Genomic DNA, 22,624 nt, shown 5'->3' on the forward strand with positions numbered 1-22,624 from the left:
ATCAGCCTGGCCAACATGATGAAACCCTGTCTCTCCTAAAAATACAAAAGTTAGCCAGGTGTGGTGGCTTGCATCTGTAATCCCAGCTACTCAGGAGGCTGTGTTAGGAGAATCGTCTGAACCCGGGAGGCAGAGACTGCAGTGAGCCAAGATTGTCCCACTGCATTCCAACCTGGACGAGAGTGAGACTCTGTCTCAGAAAACAAACAAACAAATTAAAAATAGAACCACTATATGATCCAACAATCCCATTTCTCAGTACATACCCAGAGGTACTGAAATCAGTATGTCAAAGAGATATCTGTACTGCCATGTCCACTGCTGCATTATCCAAATAGCCAAGATATGGAATCTTCCTAAGAGTCCCTGAACATATGAATGAACAAAATGTAGTATAGATACACAATGAAACACTGTTCAGCCAGAAAAAAAGAAGGAAATCCTGTCATTGAAGATAAAATGGATAAACCTGGAGCACATTACATTGAGTGAAATAAGCCAGGCACAGAACGACAAATACCACGTCATCTCACTTACATGTGGAATCTAAAAAAGTTGAACTCATAGAAGCAGAGAGAAGAAAGGCGGTTAGAGGTAGGGGCAAGGGAGGGGTTGGTCAAAAGACAAAATTTTAGTTAGAGGGGATAAATAATTTCAAGAGATCTATTGTACAACATGGTGACTGCAGTTAATAACAATGTATTATATTCTTAAAAATTGCTAAGAGAGTAAATTTGGAGTGTTCTCACCACGCAAAAAAATTATAAGTATGTGTGGCAATGCATACGTTCATTAGCTCAATTTAGCCATCGCAGTGTATACATATTTGAAAACATTACATTGCACATGATAAATATATGCCACTTTCCTGTGTCCATTAAAATCTGATTGATTTCAAATAAAAAATTTTAAAGTATGGTTATGTAAACTTACTAAATCAATGTTTCCAACAGGACACTATCAGCGAATGGAAAAAAAGAGGGCAGACTTCAGAAACATGCGACACAGAATGCTTAGGAAAGGATCATTTTTAAAAAGCCAAAGACCAGTGACAATGAAGACAAGGCAGTGGCATTTGGAGGCTGAAAGCAATTCAATTTATTTAACTTTGAAGAACAAAAGCTTATTCTTCTCAGGAGAAACCAAAACACATTTTCTGTAGAAAAAAGACACCATTTTAACCGCATTGCCAAAATAAATCAGGCAGAGGGAAGAGGGCAAGTTAGATGTAGCCACAAACAAGAACTCAGGCCAACAAAGCAGGGTGAGAAGAACGGGGAGGCCATGCCCAACATCAGATTTGGGGTTTTAAAGAGAGAATGAACCAGAAGGGAGAGAGAGAAATCCTGCCCCAGTCTTGATAACATTCTATTTAGAATACTAAGTTTAGTTTCTAGTAACAAACACCTTAAACGAAAGAAAGAAAAAAAGAAACCTAACCAATAAGTGGATATGCATTTGTATTTGAATATTTGAGTCTGTTCTACAATAAAACAAAACATTGCAGTAAAATTGTTTGGCTAAAAATCCAAATTTGAGCAAAAACCTCTTTCAGGAAAAAATACAACTCTAAAGACTGTATCAGACTATAGAAGAGACACATAGCACTCCTCTCCTGCTTCACTAGCTGCATTCCAGTGCAGATCTTCTGGCTTCGTCTAGAACCAGAGAGTCTGGCCCAGAAGGAAAATTTTCAGGATTTTTCTAGTTGGAAAATCATGTCATGTTAAATGTCCCAAACATACTTTTTCTGGGGGGATGAGATTTGAGAAGAAAAAAAACTGCAAGAAAAATTTTAATGAATACATAATTTTTAAAACACCAATGAATATTCCCTTCCTTCCTTTTTCAGGGCCTATACTTCATTGGAGTAATCAGATAGGGCCACCCAGCAGGTCTCCACCTGAGCAGGCTCTACTCATGGGATCTGCTCGTCCTGGACCCAGCTGAATGAAGTCTGTGACACCTGAAGCAAGGCTGCCCAGGTTCAAGTCTAACTCTATCACATTCTTGCTGGTATATCTCTGTGCTTAAGTTTAAACTCTCTGTGCTTAAGACCTTCATCTGCAAAATGGGGTACTAATTAGCACCTACCGACTGCTGTCATGAGGATTACAGAAATTAGTTAATACACGGAATGTGCCTTTCAAAGCATACCAAGTACAGAGTACTCAAAAAACTGTAGGTATTATAATTAATTTACTCCATGGATTGTGGACATCCATGATATTATTCTACTTTTGAGTTTGTCTAAAATTTTCCATAACAAAAAATTAATTTTTAATTTGAAAATCAATTACAACAAGTTGGAGGCTCAGAAAACACATCACCCTTTGAAGGCCACTCATGTGTTCCTTGTGATTTGAGCAGCACAACACAATATGACTATCTTCTACTGACAGCCAACTATATTCCAGACTTTCTCTTGGCTCTTGGATTAAAACAATGAATTTAATACCTGATTTCATGTTCAAGGAAACCAGGGGTAGGGCAGTTAAGTACAATGTCCAAATTGTGAAGCTCAGATTTGCACCCATGTCTTCTGATCAAATCCAATCCTCATTTATATAATCCTGCTGAATAACAGTGTGCTGTGCAGAGAATATCTCATTGTAAATCAGTTAAATGTGGTCAGGACTTCAGATGCTTGGACCAAATTTCTATAATCAGAATCAGACAGATTTGGGCCAAAAAAAACCAGCTGAGCAATCCTAGTTCTTTTAATCTTCCCAGATCTAGAGTACCGCTCTCCGGGCAGTGGTGGCCAAAATCAGCCATGGCACTAGTTAGCCAAGCTCTAATCAGAGGTGAGTCTGACAAGAGGATCATCTTGCAGTTCCTAAACGAGGGCAAGCCAAGTCTTCTGGTGCAATCTGATCCATCTCTCAACTCACTGCCCAGCTGATGACTCATACTCAGCCTGTCCTTATGACCCATACTTTCTTTGCAGCTAAGCTGGCTGGGCCTTCCTCACCTAAGACTTGAATAGCTAGATGCTTCTCTTCCCAGACAGCCAAGTCCTTCACTAACCTTAATCAGAATGCTCCTCTTTCCAGCTATATGACCTTCAACATGTAACTCACCTTTCCCATTCATCAGTTTCCTCATCTGTAGAACTACAATCATAGTACTAACCCCATTCGGAGAGGTTTATAATGATGACATGTGAGATACACATCAGTACCATGCCTAGAAGACTAGAATATTGAATTAACGTTAGCTGCTGTTATTACTCAACTTCATCATCCTCTTCTTAAATTCCTCTTAGCTCCCTTCCCCAGGGTCACCAGTAACTGGCTGAGAAGCCAACGGTAGACTTTTCTGTACTGTTTCTCTCTTTAAGAAGGCTCCTGTTCTGCTCCTAAACTCAGGAAGAGATGCCAGATCTCCCCACAGGCAAAACTGCGAGGGCTAACTAGCACTAGAAAATGATCAGAGTCCCTATGTCTTAGAAAATGATCAGAGTCCCTATGTCTCAGAAAATTTAGGCGCACAGAGTTGTTCCAGATTACTTCCAGAGTACCTTCAACCCTCTGAGCCTGGCAGATTATCAGAGAAGCTTCACCCAAAAGCCACATCTCTCCTCCACTCAGCCACACCAACCAGAATGAATCGCATGATAATAATCAGTAGCATGGACGGAGCATTTCCCACGTGCCAGGCCCTGCCTTCACACGTGCAACTTCATGGAAATCTCACTCCCGCCCCTGAGGCAAGGAGCATTACTTCCAATTTCCAGTGAGGTGTAGAAAGCTCAGGTATCTTGCCCAGGTCCCAGGGTTAGTGAGTGGCACACTGGAGCTTGAACCCGGCAGTCTGACTCCAGGGTTCACGTCAGTTTTGCTGTGTCTCTGTACTTTCAAGGACCCTGCCTGACCTCTCCCCCATTGCCCACCCTCCCCTCCCTATGTAGGAGTAAACTCTTCTGCCTTCATGTTCAGGCTCTGATGGTTCCATGGAGCATTTAGGGCATGATCCCTCCCAAATTGTCACTCTTGCTCTTTTACAAGGGATAAGAAACATGGAAAGGATAAATACCACTCAAGCCGGAACAGAAATAAAGGAGTTAAGATGAAAGTTAAGCCATTATCAATTTATCACAGGGTTCTGGTGCGTGTGTGTGTGGTTTTTGTTTTTTTTTTTTTTTTTTGAGACGGAGTCTCGCTCTGTCACCCAGGCTGGAGTACAGTGGCAAGATCTCGGCTCACTGCAAGCTCCGCCTCCCGGGTTCATGCCATTCTCCTGCCTCAGCCTCCTGAGTAGCTGGGACTAAAGGTGCCCACCACCACCCCCAGGTAATTTTTTGTATTTTTTAGTAGAGACGGGGTTTCACCGTGTTAGCCAGGATTGTCTTGATCTCCTGACCTCATGATCCACCTGCCTCGGCCTCCCATAGTGCTGGGATTACATGGGATTACAGGCGTGAGCCACCATGCCCGGCCGCATGTTTTTTTTTTTAAGCAGTGTCTTGCAAAATTAAAATTGCCAAATCAAGAAATAAATCACTGTGGCTTTTCAATTGCCTCAAAATATTTGGTGAGAAGAGAAATATTTGTATTGAGGTTTCAGAACTGACACAAAGAAAACTGGTTTCCAACAGAATAAAAGGAAAAAGCATTGGTTTGTTTGCTCCAGACTTTTTCAAGTCACAGTTTACCTAGAAATGGTGACAAGATTACACGTCATTTGGCCTGCATGGTTGTTTAAAAAAAAAAAGTAAGCTGCCAATATCAAAAATCAGTGATTTTACATTTTAGATATTTGGATTGTCTTTTTTTGCATAAGAAGATACAGCAACACTAGGCGCTTTCTGCCTCGTGGTAATGCAAGCCCTATATGGTGGGTGATGTGAATTCTAGTTTGCCACAATCCCCACCATGCCACATTGCCTTACAAGTAATCCTCTATCCTCATTATCACACAGGCCAAGCCCCTGGAGGCACTAAGTTTGTGACTTCTTTACAAGAAGCTCTGGGCAGACAAGTAATCGTGTTCAGTCCCCCTCAGTCTTCCTGGGTCCAGGAAAGCTCTCCCATTTCCCTGTCAAATGCCATTCCTATGCTGCCACAGCAACTGGGAGGCTCCAAGTACCTTCTCCTCACCCTGCGCCACCCTGCCCCCAATGTCACCAAAACCACGGCTCACCTGCTACTCTGTGCCACTGCGTTCTCTCTTCACAGGTGTTGCTGGCACCTCCCCATTGACCGTTTCAGCCCCACTAACAGACATCAGGCTTCTCCGTTCCTTCTGGTTTGACTTGTGTTCCACTTTTGTAACTCTAAACCTGAGGGGGGAACGAAGAGAGGTGATGGGGTTTGCTTTTCTAATAAACAAGGATTATGAACAAAGCAAAAATCATCCACCCAGAGGATCTCAAATGAACTCAGCCAAAAGTTAGGACACAAATGAAAAACAACATATTCGAACATGCATTCCTATCCAGCACATTCCCCTGGCCCCCGCCCAACCTTCCAGCTGATTTCTACTCAGCCACGTTGCAGACTAAGCCAGATATTTTACAGAGCATGCAAAAGGCATTTAAAAACTCAGGTATTGGCCAGGCACAGTGGCTTATGCCTGCAATCCCAGCAGCACTTTGGAAGGCTGAGGTGGGTGGATTGCTTGAGCCTAGGAATTTGAGACCAGCCTGGGCATAAGGCAAAACTCTGTCTCTATAGAAACGACAAAAATTAGCCGGGGGTGGTGGTGTGCACCTGTAGTCCCAGCTACTCGGGAGGCTGAAGCAGGAGAATCACTTGAGCCCAGGAGGTGGAGGTTGCAGTGAGCCGAGATCACGTCACTGCACTCCAGCCTGGGCAACAGAGCTGGGCCCTGTCTCAATAAGAAAAAAAAAAAAACCTCAGAGACTCAAATATTAAACAGCCTCAGAGCTGTCACTTCTAACAATGATCAGTTTTTTTGTTTATTTATTTGTTTTTGAGACAGAGTTTCCCTCTTGCTGCCCAGACTGGAGTGCAGTGGTGCAATCTCGGCTCACTGCAACCTCCACCTCCTGGGTTTAAGCGACTCTCCTGCCTCAGCCTCTCAAGTAGCTGGGATTACAGGCATGTGCCACCATGCCTAGCTAATTTTGTATTTTTAGTAGAGATGGGGTTTCACCATGTTTGCCAGGCCAGTCTCAAACTCCTGACCTCAGGTGATCCACCTGCCTCAGCCTCCCAAAATTTTGGGATTATAGGCGTGAGCCACCATGTCTGGCCTACGTCAGTTTTTTTAACCACAGAAACCTGGTTAAACGCTCAACTGGTTTACAAATTAGACTGACGTAACCAGAATGTTTACCAGAAGATGACGAACTTCCGAAAATATGCAACTGTCAGGCAGTCCTATCTCAACACAAACACACACACACACGCACACACATGCTCTCACACATATGCAGAAAATCAGAAGAGCCCTAGCAACACATTTTATCAGCATTAGGGTTTGAGAGTAAGCCTTTAAAAAAAATGGGTTAATTTTCATTATAGATTAAGGAAAAACTTAAGGAAGTTAAGGAAGAGATTTTCATTAAGAATTAAGAGTTAAAAAAATGTATTCAGTTTAACTGTTTTTTCTAGTATATCATCACCAAATCCTAGAGTCTTTCATAACAGCTTCTCTCTAGTTCTGGTCTTAATTTCCCTTAAAAATTATCTGAAATAAATTCTCCTTCTGTGTCCAGAATAAGATCACCAACCCTGAAGAGAAGGCTCTGAAGAAGTGAAAGAAAGAACAGGGAAACTGTAAACACAAATCTATTCTGTCAAACTCTAAGACTCTCTTAAGTAATATACGCTGAAAAACAGCCTGGAATCATTAAGTGCTCCAAGTATCCGATATCCAAGAAAGAGAGTTGGATTTGGGGCATTTTAAAAAGCCATGTTTGGCCAGGCACGGTGGCTTACACCTGTAATCCCAACATTTTGGGAGGCCAAGACAGGAGGATCGCTTGAGGTCAAGAGTTTGAGATCAGCTTGGCCAACTTGGTGAAACCTCGTTTCTCCTAAAAATACAAAAATTAGCCAGGCATGGTGGTGGGCACCTGTAGTCCCAGCTACTCGGGAGGCTGAGGCATGACAATCGTTTGAGCCCGGGAGGCAGAGGCTGCAGTGAGCCGAGTTCACACCACTGCACTCCAGCTTGGGTGACAGAGTGAGACTCCATCTCAAAAAAAAAAAAAAAAAAAAAAAAAGCCATGTTGAATCTGAGTTGAAAATTTCAGCAGATTTTTTTTTTTTTAAGGCCAACAAAACATGCTTTGTCCAAACAAGCTACAGGTTCTCATTGCTTTGCATTCATAAATTCCCATGACTCTGCTTCTTAATAAAACAGTGTGGTCATGAATTGTGCTGTTTTGCTGTAAGTGGCAAACAGCCCTGCAGTCTTCTCCTTGATGCTTGTGCAACACATGATGAAACTCAACTGAATTAAAATAAAAATAATACCGGCCAACATTTCTTGAGTGCGTAAGTATCCAAAGCTGGTTTAAGACCTTTATGTGAGTCACCTCACCTAGTCTACACACAGCAACTCTATGAGGTGAGTGTAACTGTCCTTCTCACTTTACAGAGGGGGAAACTGAGGCACAGAGCAACGTAACAGTTTGTAAGTAGTGGTGCCAGGACTTGAAGGAGGTAGAAGGGACGAGTTCAGGCTACTCTTCCCAGGGGGCTTGTCAGTATACTGAAAGAGAAGGATCATGTAAGCAGCACTGTCGACTTTTGCTCAGTGCTCACCCGGTCTCACTCCAGCATGTGTGTTCCTTACCAGTACTCCCCACTGTCTTTCCAAATGCAACATCGGCAATGCAGTTCCTGCACGGGACTCAGCATCTAACAGCAGAACTGCAAAAGCAACCCACTGCAAAGATGCTTCAGGTAAGGGCCGATGGATTCATCACCCGAACTGCAAGATCTCCACCTCACATATGGGTCACAAGTGAAAGGCAGTAGGACCAAGAAAGCCAAGACACAGTGGAAAGCACCGCTCACTAAAAGAAAGCAGTCAAAGCAATTCACATGCAACATACAAGACAGAGACTGGAGGGCTGTGGACGAGATCCACGTCTTCTCCCTTCCCTTGCACATGGCTCGATGCCATTTCTCAGTTCCCTGAAACCTAGCCTGGCTGGGTAGTCGAGTTCCAGCCAGTGGAGTGTGAGTCAAAATGATATGAGCCACTTTCAGGTCTAGCTCTTTCAAAACCCCTCGTGAACAACCTTCCACAGACCTGCTCCTTTGGCTGGCAAACCTGGCAGACCCACAAAAGAAGGGGGTCTGGAACCCTGGACACGTACTTGAAGAGCCTCCCATTGATATCTCAATACCTGCCCTGGATTCCGTAAGTGAAATATAAATGTCTATTCTGTATACAGTTGAAAATCTGGGCTTTATCTGTTAGAGCAGGTAGGTATTTATCTTAATACATTGCCCATCTGATCTAGCAATAGCCACCTTTTAGGATTCTTCTGTTGTTGGAAAAATCTAGGACTCACACCAGAAAACATCTAAAAAGCCCAGAGATATAACCTGAGCCAGGCACAGAGAACATATTCTACATCTGACAGGTAAGCAGAAGTCCACACACCAGAGCACCCATGTCACACACAAACCAAAAGCATCTGAAGGGATCTTACCTGCCAACAGAAAGGACCGTGACCTCGCCTTGGCGCCGTGGTCTGCTCTCTCTGGACTTGTTAGTGGGCTTTATAAAGTGCCACCGCTTGTGCCTACACCGATGACACACATCCCTCTCGACAACACCGCCCACCGTATGCAGATGATGGCCACAGACGTGCTTCCCTGGAGTCCCCCCTGGTGACAAAGGCCCAGGACTCACGGGCGGGCTTCCTGGTGTGCTGGGGGTCACGGGGCTAAGGTGGGGAGGAAAACAAAAAGGTGCAACTGGTTACTTAAAGGAAACACCAGCGAAGGCAATCTCTCTCCCTGTGATGACAGAAGCAGTTTAAATTGAAAGAAAAAAAAACGTCTTCCAATTGTACAAACGGACTTTGTGAACGGACCTCAGACAGCAGGTACTCAGCTCTCATGACCTTGCGATGACAGTTTATCTTAAGCAATAATAATATGATTCATGGTCGGGCGCAACAGCTCATGCCTATAATCCCAGCATTTTGGGAGGCCAAAGTGGGAGGATTGCTTGTGGCCAGGAGTTTGAGACCCGCCTGAGCAACACAGAGTGACCTCGTCTCTGAAAAAAATGAAAAAATTAGTCAGGCATGATGGCGCATGCCTGTAGTCCCAGCTACTCGGGAGGCAGTGGTGGGAAGACCACTTGAGCCCAGGAGTTCAAGGTTGCAGTAGCTATGATTGTACCACTGAACTTCAGCCTGGATGACAGAGTGAGACCTGTCTCTAGAAGAAAAAAAAGAAATGTGATTTATCACCTCTAGAATGGAATTTATTAGCTGGGAACAAACCACTGCTTCTAATAGCGATACACTGGCTTTAAAGTATTAGGTTTCTTTCTAAAACACTGATCTCCTTTCTCATGCAATTATCCTAATTTCTCACATACCAGAGTGTCTGCCTATCACTCTAAGCAAAGAGATTCTCTAAGTATATATGCCCTGGAAAAGGGAAGAACCCAAATTCCATCAAATTATCAGATAACTTAGAGAAAATATTTGATCAAATCTCCTTTATATCAAAGGAGGAAAGCCTTTAGGCAAAGATATCAAAAGTGATGTTTAAAACAGATGTTGACGGTGTTGATAACAGTCATAATTAAATAGCTAACAGTATTCTAAGCATCTTATATGTATATGTATATGTTAATGGAATTAATCCTTATAAAATATTTGATGTAGGTATTATTAATTTCTTCATTTTAACAATGAGGATATTGAGGCAGGGAGAAGTGAGGTAGCTTGCCCAAGATCACACTGCAAATAAGTGCTGGATCTGAGATCCAAACCTAGAAAGTTTAATTCCAGAAACCATGCAATTAATCACCTTGCTATACAGTATAGTGCTTCAGAAACAGCAGAGATCACTTTGATAATCTGGAATATATTTGGCTAGACCATCCAAAATACAAAAAGCAGAAATATGGCCAGACGTGGTGGCTCACGCTTGTAATCCCAGCATTTTGGGAAGCTGAGGCGGGCAGATCACGAGGTCAGGAGATCGAGACCATCCTGGCTAACATGGTGAAACCCCATCTCTACTAAAAATACAAAAAATTAGCTGGGCGTGCTGGCGGGCACCTGTAGTCCCAGCTACTTGGGAGGCTGAGGCAGGAGAATGGCATGAACCCAGGAGGCGGAGCTTGCAGTGAGCCTAGATCGCGCCACTGCACTCCAGCCTGGGTGACAGAGCGAGACTTTGTCTCAAAAAAAAAAAAAAAGCAGAAATATATAGGCCAGATGTGAGCTATTTTCAAAAGGCATGTGTGAAGGCTCTGGCCCAGCAGAAAAGGAGGAATTCTAACCAAACAGAGCCAAACTGAGCAGGAATCAGCCCTCTGGCACAGGTGGGAGTACTGGGGGTGGCGTGACACCCACAGCCTGACACCTGGACCTGTGGCAAGAGCCCCAGAGACACACAGGAGGCTGTGATGGCAGAAACCAGCCTTTTCGGTGATGCAAACTGGCCACCCGCACATTTAAAAAAGAAGTAGAGCCTACGGTTGAGGAGACCGCCTCAAACATGACTGAGCCAAAAGTCTTCTGGTGCTCTTTAGGGATGCCTTCCTAATTGTTAAAATAAAAACACACAGCAGTACCTTCCTGGAGTAAAATAATGTTAAATTAGCACCACATATTAGAAAGCTGAATGCAAGAGTTTAACAACATTCATTCAACAAGCATTTCTCAAGTACCAGCTGTGTACAAAACCCACTGATGGGCACTACAGGATGCCCCAAGATGACTGAGACAAAGACACCATGAGCTAAGATGGTCACAACACCAGCCATCTGTGGCCAGGACTGGAATGTGGGAGAAATCAGGGATCTTCTGTCTCTATGACTCTAGGTCTCTCCTCAACTCACCTCCTTGCACTCTGAGTTACCTTTCTAAAACACACATCTAATGTAGCCAGTTTGACAAACATCTAAGGTGTGCTGAGTGCACGACCCACATAGGAAGCGGAGAAAGATCCAACCCCTTTGCCATGTCACTTGGCCTGGCCACCCTGGACCGAACCCTTCACAGGTGAGTCCCAGGCTTTCATGCTGTGGTGGCTTTTCTTCTGGCCCTTCCTCTTCCTACAGCTAGCCCTGCCTTCTTATCTCCAACTCTTGCACACCTGGTTCAGACGGCACCTCTTCCATGAACCTTCCTGAACTCCTGTTGGCCCTCTGGGGTCCCCCAGAGCCTTCAGTCTCCACCCGTCCTACAGCATTTGCAGGCTCTCCACCACAAGGCCTCACACACACGTCTCCACTCCCCACTGTGTTCCTCCATGGCAAGGGTCTGTGGATGTCCAGCTCCAGAGCAGCACTCAACACACAGTAGGCATCCAATAAATGCTCCTTGTTGGAGAAATAATACTTTTATAGAAATACAGTTATCTGTAATTAATTATGAAGGAATATGCTGCTCAACAACCATAACCTAAAATAGTAATACAAAAACAGAACGTAGCAGGTAGCTCCAAACCTGCTTGTTCATTGAATCATCATTGTTCGTGGAGGTCTTTCAGTGTGAATGGAGGCCAAGGATGCTGTCTCTGTATTCCTTACAACAACCCTATAAAGCTGGTACTGTGGTGATCTCCATTTTATAGATGATGGAACTTAAACTCAGGGTGGTCAGTTAACTTCCTCAAGAACAGACAGTTAATATTTTGGTGCAGGCAGGACTCAACCACATCTCCCAATTCCAAGGCTATGTTCTTGCCCTTAACCTCTATGCCTTCCTTCTTCCGATCACTAGTCTCTAACACAGCAGTTCTCAACCAGGAGTGACTGTCCCCACTACGGGACATTGACAATGTGTGGAGACATTATGGGTTGTCACACCTTGGGAGGGTGGGGGCAGGGGGTGCTCTGGCATCTTGTGAGTGAAGGCCAGGGATGCTGTCAAACATCCTCAATACACAGGACAGTTCCACACAGCAAAGAACTACCTGGCCCCAAATAACTATAGTGTCAAAGTTGGGAAACCTGCTCCAGCAGAAGAGCATTTCAGATGGCACCATACCTGAGCAAGTAACTGAAAAGATGTCACACTAAGAAAGAGGGGAGGAGCACTCACCTTTCAGGATCATACAGGCTGTTATCTGCTACCATCGCCTTTAAGACATCAGCATTCGCTAAGGAATAAAAATAAAGAATTAAAATAGAATGAATAAGATGAGTAATCACATCAGAAAAGCCGTTGAAAACACATCTAATTCCATTCTTTCAGTTCACAGATGAGGTCCTGGGGGCGGGAGGGTCTCCCCCAACATAACTGCATAACATGGCACCATCTGTCAATAACTTTCACCCCACAGGAACTCAGTAAGAATGACAGAGAATCTATGGCAAGGAGAGCAGATCTACTATAAGGCATTGCTTCCTACACATCAATAGCAATATAAAGTAGAAGAAACCACTCCCTCACCCCACACCAACTCCACCAAACTAAAGGACCATTTGTATGCCGCTGCTCCATTGCAGTTAACTAATTTTGATAAATATACTTTGAAAAATATGATAGTGAAATGTATTTCATAAGTGACCTATAGTCTAATAACTTGTATGTGCCAAAATAAGTAGCCCTAAACTCTGAATACTCCTGTAGCGTCAATTCTATCCCATATCGAATCAGGGATGAGAGAAGGTTAATTTTCCAGATGAGCTTCAGGATCATATAAGCCCTTGACTGGCCAGATATCTTAAAATTTCAAGTATTGGCCGGGTGCTGTGGCTCACGCCTGTAATCCCAGCATTTTGGGAGGCCGAGGCGGGCAGATCACAAGGTCAGGAGATCGAGACCATCCTGGCTAACATGGTGAAACCCCGTCTCTACTAAAAATAGAAAAAATTAGCCGGGCGTGGTGGCAGGCGCCTGTAGACCCAGCTACTCAGGAAGCTAAGGCAGGAGAATGGTGTGAACTCGGGAGGCAGAGCTTACAGTGAGCAGACATCACGCCACTGCACTCCAGCCTGGGTGACAGAGCGAGACTTTGTCTCAAAAAAAAAAAAATTTCAAGTATTGATCACAACATATAAGTTATATAATATATGCTAACTTAGACTTCTAAAAAAAATTCAAATTTGTACATGGGAAGTTAGGCTGTCAACAAAAGCAAAAAAAAAAAAAAAAAACCTAATCTAAGTTTCTTGGGTCCCCCAACCCACACCCACATCCACACGCCATGTGTTTTCTGCCTCCTTGTAGAGTGGTCATGCTCCCCAGGATAAAAGACTGAAGTGAATGTTCAAGTTTCCCTTGGCTATTTAATTGGCAAGGCCAAATGTTATTACTGGCTTGTAACCTTTTCAATTGATTTCTGAAGAACTGTTCTCACGACTAACCACAACAATTCTCTAGAGAGGAAAGAACAAATAAAAATCGCTATTTACCATGTAAGCCAACACCAACCTTTAATATTCAACATTCAAATGACTTTTCTAGAGAAGGAATATTAATTCTAGTTCCAACTGCTGCTGTAAGTGTTAACAGTTACAGGCTTACAGTGTGGTGTTTCTCAACCTGGCTTTCATTATTACCCCACCCAAGAGCCTTGTTCAACTATTTTACCCTAATGACTTTCCCATTAATGTACAATACAGCAGATATATATTCAGTTATGTACTATACACATATCTGTGCTTTACACATAAGAGAGTGAGGGTTTTTTTTTGGCCCCGATCCAATTTTTATCTTCTTAGGGGACACATTGCCCCATTGCGACCCCTGAGATTATGTGGGTTTTTGCTTTTTTCTTTTAAGAAATATTAATACAACACTTAATCTTTTGCCAAAAGAAATACTTTACCCTTTCACAGCTATCTGTGAGGATGTCCAAATGCATTTTCAGACACAAATTTTGATCTAAATAAGACCTCCTGTCATTACAAAAACATGAAAACAGATCCATAGTAATTTCTCCTGCACAATAAAGAAGACAGTTCCCTCTGTAAAACACATTTCAGTATAATCCAGTAATGTCAGTTAATTTCTCTTTTGGCTAATAAATGAGGATTCAGAAAAATAATGTTATTTCAGATACTAGGTTTGGATATACAATCCCACATACAATTTTGTATTTTATTGTATACAAAATACAGTAGTCCTCAGTATCCATGCAGGGATGTTCCCCAGATCCGTGCAGACACCAAAATCCACAGATGCTCAGGTTCCTGATATAAAACACATCTCCCCCTCCCCCGTACACTTTAAGTCATCTTTAGGTTACTTATAATACCTAATACAATGGAAATCCTATGTAAATAGTTGTTATGCTGTTTTATATGGGAAATAATGACAAGAAAAAAGTCTGCACATGTCCAGAAAGATGCAATCATCCATTTTTTTTTCCTAATTTTTTTTTATCCTTGATTGGTTAAATCCATAGGTGCAGATCTCATGGATATGGATGGCTGATTATATAAAGTAATTTGCCGCCCATACTTACTCTGCCAACATTTACCAAACTTCAAAACTATAAACATAAAAAAGAGGGAAAACAACACCAAAAGGTATTAAAACAGGGACAGCACTAACAGCACATACAGGAGTGAGCTTTTTAAAATCAAACATTTAAGTCACTGCCTGAGAAAATCAATCACCTGTAAAATGATGACCACCTATAAAATGAAAGATCAAATTACAAAATAATTCCAGGAAGATAAGATATATTAAAATCATTATTAAAGCTTGCTTTTTGTAGATGTGTGTTTCTCGGTTATTCACGAATTCCTGTAACTCATCTTTATCTCTCAGGAATAATTAGTAAACATCCCCTTGGTTTGCTGAGTGAGTCTCTAGGACTCACCCTGTGGCACGTGGGACACACACACACGCACGCACATGCATGCATGTACAGGTACATACCCGCATGTACACACATGCATCCCTGTCTCTGAGCTAACCTCCAGGGAGTCAACTTCAGTAATCTGTCTAGTGGGAACATTTTTGGTTTCCAGTTACAAGAAGGCTTTCTAATATAACGCCACCGTTAGGACTGAAACACATGCCTTAATTTGGTTGTGAAGTTACCATAAAAGAGCAATACTCTGAGTTCTGTTGAAGGTGTATCTCCTCCTTGCATATTACTCACAGCTACACTAAGCCATAGGTGGTTTTCTCCACACTTGCTGGCATTTTGTCAACTACACTTCCTTTCACGGCCTTCCCCAAAATGGGAGGAGCTAGGTACAGGGCAAGGAAACTCCCTCAAGAAAAGGGAAGATGTTCCAAAAGGTGGTATTTTCCAGAAAAGACCTCTTTTTCTCCCTGAATCTCTGCTTGATAATATGCATGAAACAGCCAAAATCAGGCAAGAAAAATGTCTGGTTGTCTCTCCCATCACTATTCTCTTCAAAGTTTTCCTCACACCTAAGGCAAATTTCCCAAGCAAAAACTAACATTGCCATCACCAAAATGTAAGCGCCAGCACGTGCCAGTCACTGCCTGAAACCTTTACAGATCTTATGTGTTGGACTTTTCTGATGACCTTAACAGTAGGTAGAATTATCACCCCCATTTTACAAGTATACAGACTGAGACCTAAAGATCGTAACTGACTGGCCGGAGTCACACAGCTAGAGAGTGACAGGCTTGGACACAAACCCTGGTCTGTCTGACTCCAGGGTGGGTGCTTTTAACCCTGACACCCTCCTTCCTACCCTTCAATGTCCAAGTCCCCACCCAAAGGGACAGAGGTTGAATAATGGTTCATGGCATGTTTGCATAATCAACAGAGAAAGTTTCAGAACCCACTTCGTACTAACAGTCATTTATAAAGGAATCTTTTCTGCCAAAATATAAACGAAGCCTGAAGGCAAAAACTTCACAAAGGCATCTCTTGCCTAGGGATCAGAAGTACTAATCACTAATCAGAAGCACTTGAGGACTATCTGTAGTACTCCCTGCAATTTTTACTAAGCAGCCAGTTCAAGGGCCTAGCAGAGGAACTCAGCTACAGACTCCCAGATATTTTCCAAACATCCATACAATGCAAAAAAACTCCAGCGACTACCCAGACACGATTCAGTTCGGCTCTATTTAGAAAGATGAATTAAAAGCTAGCACTGCGGTACATCCAACTCTTTGGATTAGGAAAATAGTCAGAGTGCAGGTGTGGCATAATATGCAGCGGATTTGGTCATTGTCCTGGGTTCCTGTCACAGAGTTCCTAAAGGCCTTGGAATTTCCTGATAGGAGTGTCTTTTGTTATTCATAATGAGCACCTTTTGATCACACCTGAGTTTACACTAATGCGGTGACTCGGGGTGGGGCCCCTAGACAGTCTCAGGGTGGGGCCAGTCATCATTAAGACTAAGCAATTAGAGGGTTGGAACTTTCAGCCCTACCCAGGGACCTCAGGAAAGTCAGAGCAGGGGAGGACGGGGCAGGGTTCTGGGACGAAATTAAACTTGACAAAAAAAACTCTTGAACAACAAGATTTGATAGCTTCCAGGTGGCTGAACAGGTGCAGGTGCTGGGAGGGTGGCACACCCAGAGAGGGCAGGAAAGCTCTGCATCCCATCCCAATACTATGCATCTCTTCTATTTTGTTGTTCGTGAGTTGCATCCTCTATAACAAGCCAGTACATGTAATAAAGTGTTTCCCTGAGTCCTGTAACCTATTCTAGGAAAATATCGAACCGGAGGAGGGGATTGTGGATCCCTCCTCCCAGCCATTTACAGATTATAGGTCAGAAGTACCAGAGCCTTGGCTTCCAACTGGCATCCCAAGTAGGGGAAGTCTTTTGGGATCTGATGCTAACTCTAGGTAGACAGAGTCAGAACTGTATTAAATTGCAGGGTTTGGGGATTTGGAGAACTGCAAAGTATGGAAAAAACCCACACATCTGTGTCAGAAGTGTTGTGTGAGGATGGAGACAACCAAACAAAGTGTGTTTGCCCAGCAGGTCAGCTGATAATCCATCCTTCAAGAGATATTTATCTAAATTGAAATTGATTTCCAACATTAAAAACAAAATGTGTTTAAACCATAAACAAGAATGTTACCATGAGTACAGGTCAAATATCACCCCATTTGCCAAACTTAAAATGCGAAGCAAAAACCATTCATATATCATGATTGCAAATGTTTACGGATGCATGAACCTAGGAAAAGAAAACCTAAACACACGTGGGAAAAGGGTAATAGACAGATTGTGCTTAATTTTATTCCTTTTTTAACGTAAAGGAAAAGTTATGGTACACGTATCACTTTTAAAACTAGAAAGTGAAATTAATATTAATTCCAACTTATCAAAGACAGAAAATATCAACAGGGAAGTCCAAATTGGTACTAAGTTGAAAGTTATGTTAATCATTGAGACAAAAATATTTTAAAAAATGCATTTGGTCCACAAAATAGAGGATTTCAGTCTCAAAGCCAAACTCAAACATGCTAGGTTATAAACTGGTAAGAGATCAAGGCTGCATCTTATCACCAGGCTGTGGTTTTGGTGCAGGCTGGAAGCTGAAGAGGCCACAGCTGGAAAGGGGAGTGCAGCAACATTAGGTATTACTTGGGGGCCCAGGAAGGGAACCAAGGGCTGCACAAAGGATTGGAGTCACCAGCTGTCCTCACAGGCCCCTGGAGAAACCGCAGGTACACAGATGAAGGCGTGGACAGGCGAAGAGGGGACCTGGAGTTGAGAATAAGATAGAAGGCAAAGAGAACTGGGGAGCAGAGGAGAGACGAGAAAAATGGCACTTCAGATATTGACTGCTCAGTGGTACCTACTGGTACTAAGCACAGTAAAAACACAAAGGCTACTTTCCAAAAGGAAAACAACATCATTTAAAAAGAAAAAGAAAAAAAAAAAAAAAAGCCCTATTTGCCCATGAGTGTGGGAAGTGAGGAAATTATATAATATGCTTCCTCTAAGGACCCCAAACACCTTCCCTGCTGTAATTAAGAGAAGTGCCTACCGCCAGCACCATCCTGCCATACCTGCTTGTGTGGCTTTGAACAAGTGTCTTATCCTCTGGGTCGCTGTTTCCTAATCTACAAAATAGGGTGGTAACAGGGCCTACGTCATCTGGTACTTTTATTTTTATTTTTATTTATTTATTTTTTTTTATTTTTTTTGAGACAGAGTCTCACTCTGTCACCCAGGCTGGAGTGTAGTGACACTGCAATCTTGGCTCACTGCAGCCTCTGCCTCCCGGGTTCGAGTGATTCTCCTGCCTCAGCCTCCCAAGTAGCTGGGATTACAGACATGCACCACCATGCCCAGTTAATTTTTACATTTTTAGTAGAGACAGGGCTTCACCATGTTGGCCAGGCTGGTCTCGAACTCCTGACCTCAAGTGATCCTCCTACCTCAGCCTCCCAAAGTGCTGGGATTACAGGCATGAGCCAGCACGCCCAGCCGGTACTTTGAAGAATTTATTGAGTTAATGCTTAAGGATTTCTACAAACTACCCCAGCTATATACTGTCCCTCTTTGAAAGGAATAAGTTTTCCATCCCTCTTTCATGACACCTGGACAGAGGTACTATAGTAAGTGGTTAAAATAACAGACTATGGAACCAGAACACCTGAGTTCCAATCCCAGCTCCGCCACTTTCCAGCGGTGCAACATTGGCAACTTAGTTAAGTGCGGTCGGCTTCAGTTTATAACATGGGAAGAAAATGTCGAGATCACAGCATCCCTGGAAAGCCCACAGAACAGGCCCAGCACATAGCAAACCCTCATGAGTGCTATGACGTCGATACGTGAGAACTTCAGCCCCTGGCAAGTTTCTCACAGTTTACTTATTTCAACTGATTCAACTGCCAGTAACCCATTTCATGCATCATCACAAATTTGGCAACTGCTCCAGCTTTCAGAAGCCCGGGTCCCAAAGGCCTGCAAGCTCCCCACAGCCACAAAAGGCAGTCTGGAATGTGAAAGGCACAGAGGCAGTGAGGGGGTCATCCACGCCTTATGCTGCACACTTCCAGAATGGGTACATCTTCTAGGCCAAGGACATAGTCATGCATTGCTTGGGCAAATTCAAAAGCACTTTTTTTCATGTGAAAGAAACATCCATGATTGAGTACTCAGGAACAGTATCACCTGTTCTTGAGTGCTTTCTTTGAACTGTGCCCTGTTCTTTGAATTGTGCCCTGAAGGAAGGTCTCTGGAAGACAGAGATCAAAATCCAAGTATTCTGGTCTTTTTTGTTATTTTAAACATCATCCGAATAAGTTTGGTTGTCTGATTTTATAGACTGTAGAAATTGACAACTGCATATTAGAAGACAGGAGGGACAATATTGTGTGGTTGAAAAGGATGCTGAATTTGAAACCAGACAGACAGAGCTGGGCTGCTCACTAACCATGTGAATTTAACTACTTGGAACCTTCTTTCTTTATCTGTAAAATGGGTGTAATTGAACTAACTTTATAGGGATGTTTTGAGGATTAAATGAGATTACGTATATAAAGCACCCAGATCTATGCCAAAAGCATAAAGCACATTCTAAAAACAGCAATGAAAATTATGCTCAACCATATGAAACTGCTGTTTCTCTAAGTCAAAAACAGTTGAAGAGAGTCAAACTGACAAACAGGCTGGGCAGGCAGGTGCTCTTGTGGAGTAGTGAGGATCTGGGAGTGTGGGGTGCCCAGGGCAGGGCCTGAGGGCAGAGGAGCAGGTATTTACTGATGAGTGTGGTGTATTTCAATGTTTAGACAAATGTCTCAGCTCTATCATCAGGGCACAGTCCACGAGTCCACGCTGACTAAAGCACAGACAAAGCCCAGGGGAAATGTTTTCTTTTAAATTGTCGTGAGAATTCAAAGTGTGAGAATCCACAGCTATTGAGTAAGTGGGCAAGGAATCCCACACACCTTAAATATCACTGAGGACACGGTGTGCTATCGAGGGAATAACCAGTGCTCAGAACAATGACCCTAAAGTTTCTTTACTCAAGATTAAATTAATCTTCCACTTAAGATGACAATTTAGAATACATTTCAGGGTGAAAAAATGCTAAATTTCATAAAAGTTCAACTTTGTAAAAGTGTTAACACTGGAGAAAGGATGACATAGAATAGACAAACAGAAGCACAGCAGCAGCTGCCAGTGGACAGGAGAGGAGGGAATGGGGAGTGGCTGCCTAAAGTGTCCAGAGCTTCAGTTTGGGAAGATGTAAAGTTCTGGAACTAGACAGTGGAGATGCATGTACAACACTGTGAATGTGCTTAATCTCACTGAAGGGTGCACTTTAAAATGGTAACAGTACTAAATTTTCTGTGTATTTTACCACAATTTTTTTAAGCGCATGAAAAAGGAACAGACAATATTTGAGTACTTACCATACTGAGCACTCTATGTGTGCTATGTCCCAATAATGCTGTGAAGTAAATATTATTATTATTATTATTTCTTATTATTTCTTTTTTTGACAGAGTCTCGCTCTGTTACGCAGCGGTGTGATCACAGCTCACTGCAGCTTTGAAATCCTGAGCTCAAGTGATCCTCCCATCTCAGCCTCTCAAGTAGCTGGGAACATAGGAATGTGACACCATGCCTGGCTATTTACTTTTTTTGAAGAGATGGGGTCTCACTATTTTGCCCAGGCTGGTCTTGAACTCCTGGCCTCAAGTAATCCTCCCACCTCAGCCTTCCAAAGTGCTGGGATTACAGATGTGAGCCACCGTGCCAGGCTGAGGTAATTATTATTATCCTCATTTTACAGGAAGAAACTCTACCTCATGAAACAAGGCAATGTAGTTTTCCCAAAATGCACACAACCAGTAAGCAGTGAGGCCAGGATTTGAACACCAGCTGACAGAGCTCCAGGGCTGGGTCTCTGCAACACTTAGACCAACTCGCGCTTAGAAAACTCACTCATGTGAAACTTGCGTAGCTGAATAACGCTGGAAGCTGAGGTGTTAGAAAGCTTAGGTGAAGTCAATAAGAGAGTCTATATAAATCTTGACTCTTCGAAGCAGGTTTTTAATAAAGGATAGGAATACTGAATTGTTTTGGAACACTAAAATGCTCACACCTTCATTTTTCATGATGTAGTGGACGATTTGCCCAACAGTGTCACTGTTTTCATTCACACTGTCGTTCAATTCTGAAAGAGAAAAGAGGAGGGGAGAACAGGTTACAACTGGTCACCAGCATCAAGTCAATTAATCTTAGAACCCAAGATCTCACTGAACAGTTTCCAGAAGCCTCAGGAGACCACCCATGGTGCTACAATTCTAGGCTTTCTCCCTCCAGCACCAAACTTCCTAATGCATAACAAGCATAAAGAGAAAGTATCAAAGCTGTCCATCTATCTCTTCTGAGGTTCAAATACTCACTCACCTTCCAAGACAATAATTTGAAAATGCATTTGTACCAGTCCTCATTATTATTTCTTTCTCATCATTTCCTTAAAGCCTTATAAGAAATGGGAAGAAAGCTCATTAAAAAAGAAAAAGATTCTCCTTGGATTTTATTTTAATTGCAGACTTACTATATCAATTTACAATATTAATTTCCTTTTTAAATTGGATCATAATTCATCCATGTTCATCAGACTGCTCTATCCTCTGAAATACACTTCCAAATTACCTACATTCAGGGCTTGGTTATGTGTCCACAAACTCAGTTTACTTTGGGGACTCTGTACCAGGAGTGTACATGATGGTCTTTGGGAAAAAAAGCAAACCACTCTGAAATCAATCTGCAAAATTTGCTTCAATAAGGAGAATGAGGGAGGGTTGAAACTCTCCAACCTAGTTCACAGAGAATGCATCAAGGTGTGCAATGTCCTACTCATTTACCTGGACAATGCCTTCTCCATCCAAAGGTCAGCTTTCCTCCATGTGAACATGCACGTTTGGTTAGACAGCTCAGAAGCTGGCTCCTAAGCCAACCTACAGAGCATCTGGGAAGGAGGAGAGGGGGAGGCTCCACTTTCTGTTGACAAACACTTGGCTTTGGTTTGCTCACAGGCTCATACGTGACTCATCATGCAATCCTGTTCCTTCTCAGCCTCAAAGGTCAGTGGGGGTGGGAAAAACCAACAGTCCAGCAAGCTGGCAAGGAACGAGGAACCTCCCTCCAGCCAGCCCTGCTTTGCCTGAAGGGCGACCTACTCCAATGTCACCTTTCTGCAGAAACTGCTCTTAGCGGGGCTGAAAGGAATAGGGGGAGTCACCTACTACAACTCAAGGCCCAAGTCAGGAAACATCCCTAAAGATGATGAGAAAGAAACATCAGTGGAGAAAACAGGATTTCGTCTCCCAGGTTTTTCTAAACACTACCTTATGACTCCACATTAGGAGAAACAGATGAGATAGCCTGAAGTTAGTACTAAGGCACCAGTTCTTGCCATACCTTTTTCTGCACTGTGCACACGATCGTTTACTTAATAAACACAAATTCCAATCACAAATATTTAAGATAGAACTCTCCCAGCAAAAGTAACATCACAAACATGGGGAGACCTATTTTAATTTTTCCTTCTCACTTATTCGAATCTGATTCCATAATA

At 42.9% G+C, this 22,624-nt stretch overlaps 1 protein-coding gene across 1 annotated transcript in view; it reads right to left on the bottom strand.

The window, feature by feature from the left end:
• Positions 1-22,624, bottom strand: part of RELL1 (RELT like 1) — a 73,762-nt gene that overhangs the window by 15,240 nt on the left and 35,898 nt on the right. The window contains exons 3-6 of the mRNA XM_054485618.2: positions 21,143-21,214; positions 12,224-12,281; positions 8,639-8,875; positions 5,146-5,284 (exon numbers count right to left, since the gene is read on the bottom strand). Coding sequence (XP_054341593.2) covers positions 5,149-5,284; positions 8,639-8,875; positions 12,224-12,281; positions 21,143-21,214 — 503 coding nt within the window. The 3' untranslated portion in view covers positions 5,146-5,148. The remainder of the gene's footprint in view (positions 1-5,145; positions 5,285-8,638; positions 8,876-12,223; positions 12,282-21,142; positions 21,215-22,624) is intronic.

Source organism: Pongo pygmaeus, chromosome 3 (genome assembly GCF_028885625.2).
Source record: "Pongo pygmaeus isolate AG05252 chromosome 3, NHGRI_mPonPyg2-v2.0_pri, whole genome shotgun sequence".
NCBI classification, from domain to species: Eukaryota; Metazoa; Chordata; class Mammalia; order Primates; family Hominidae; genus Pongo; species Pongo pygmaeus.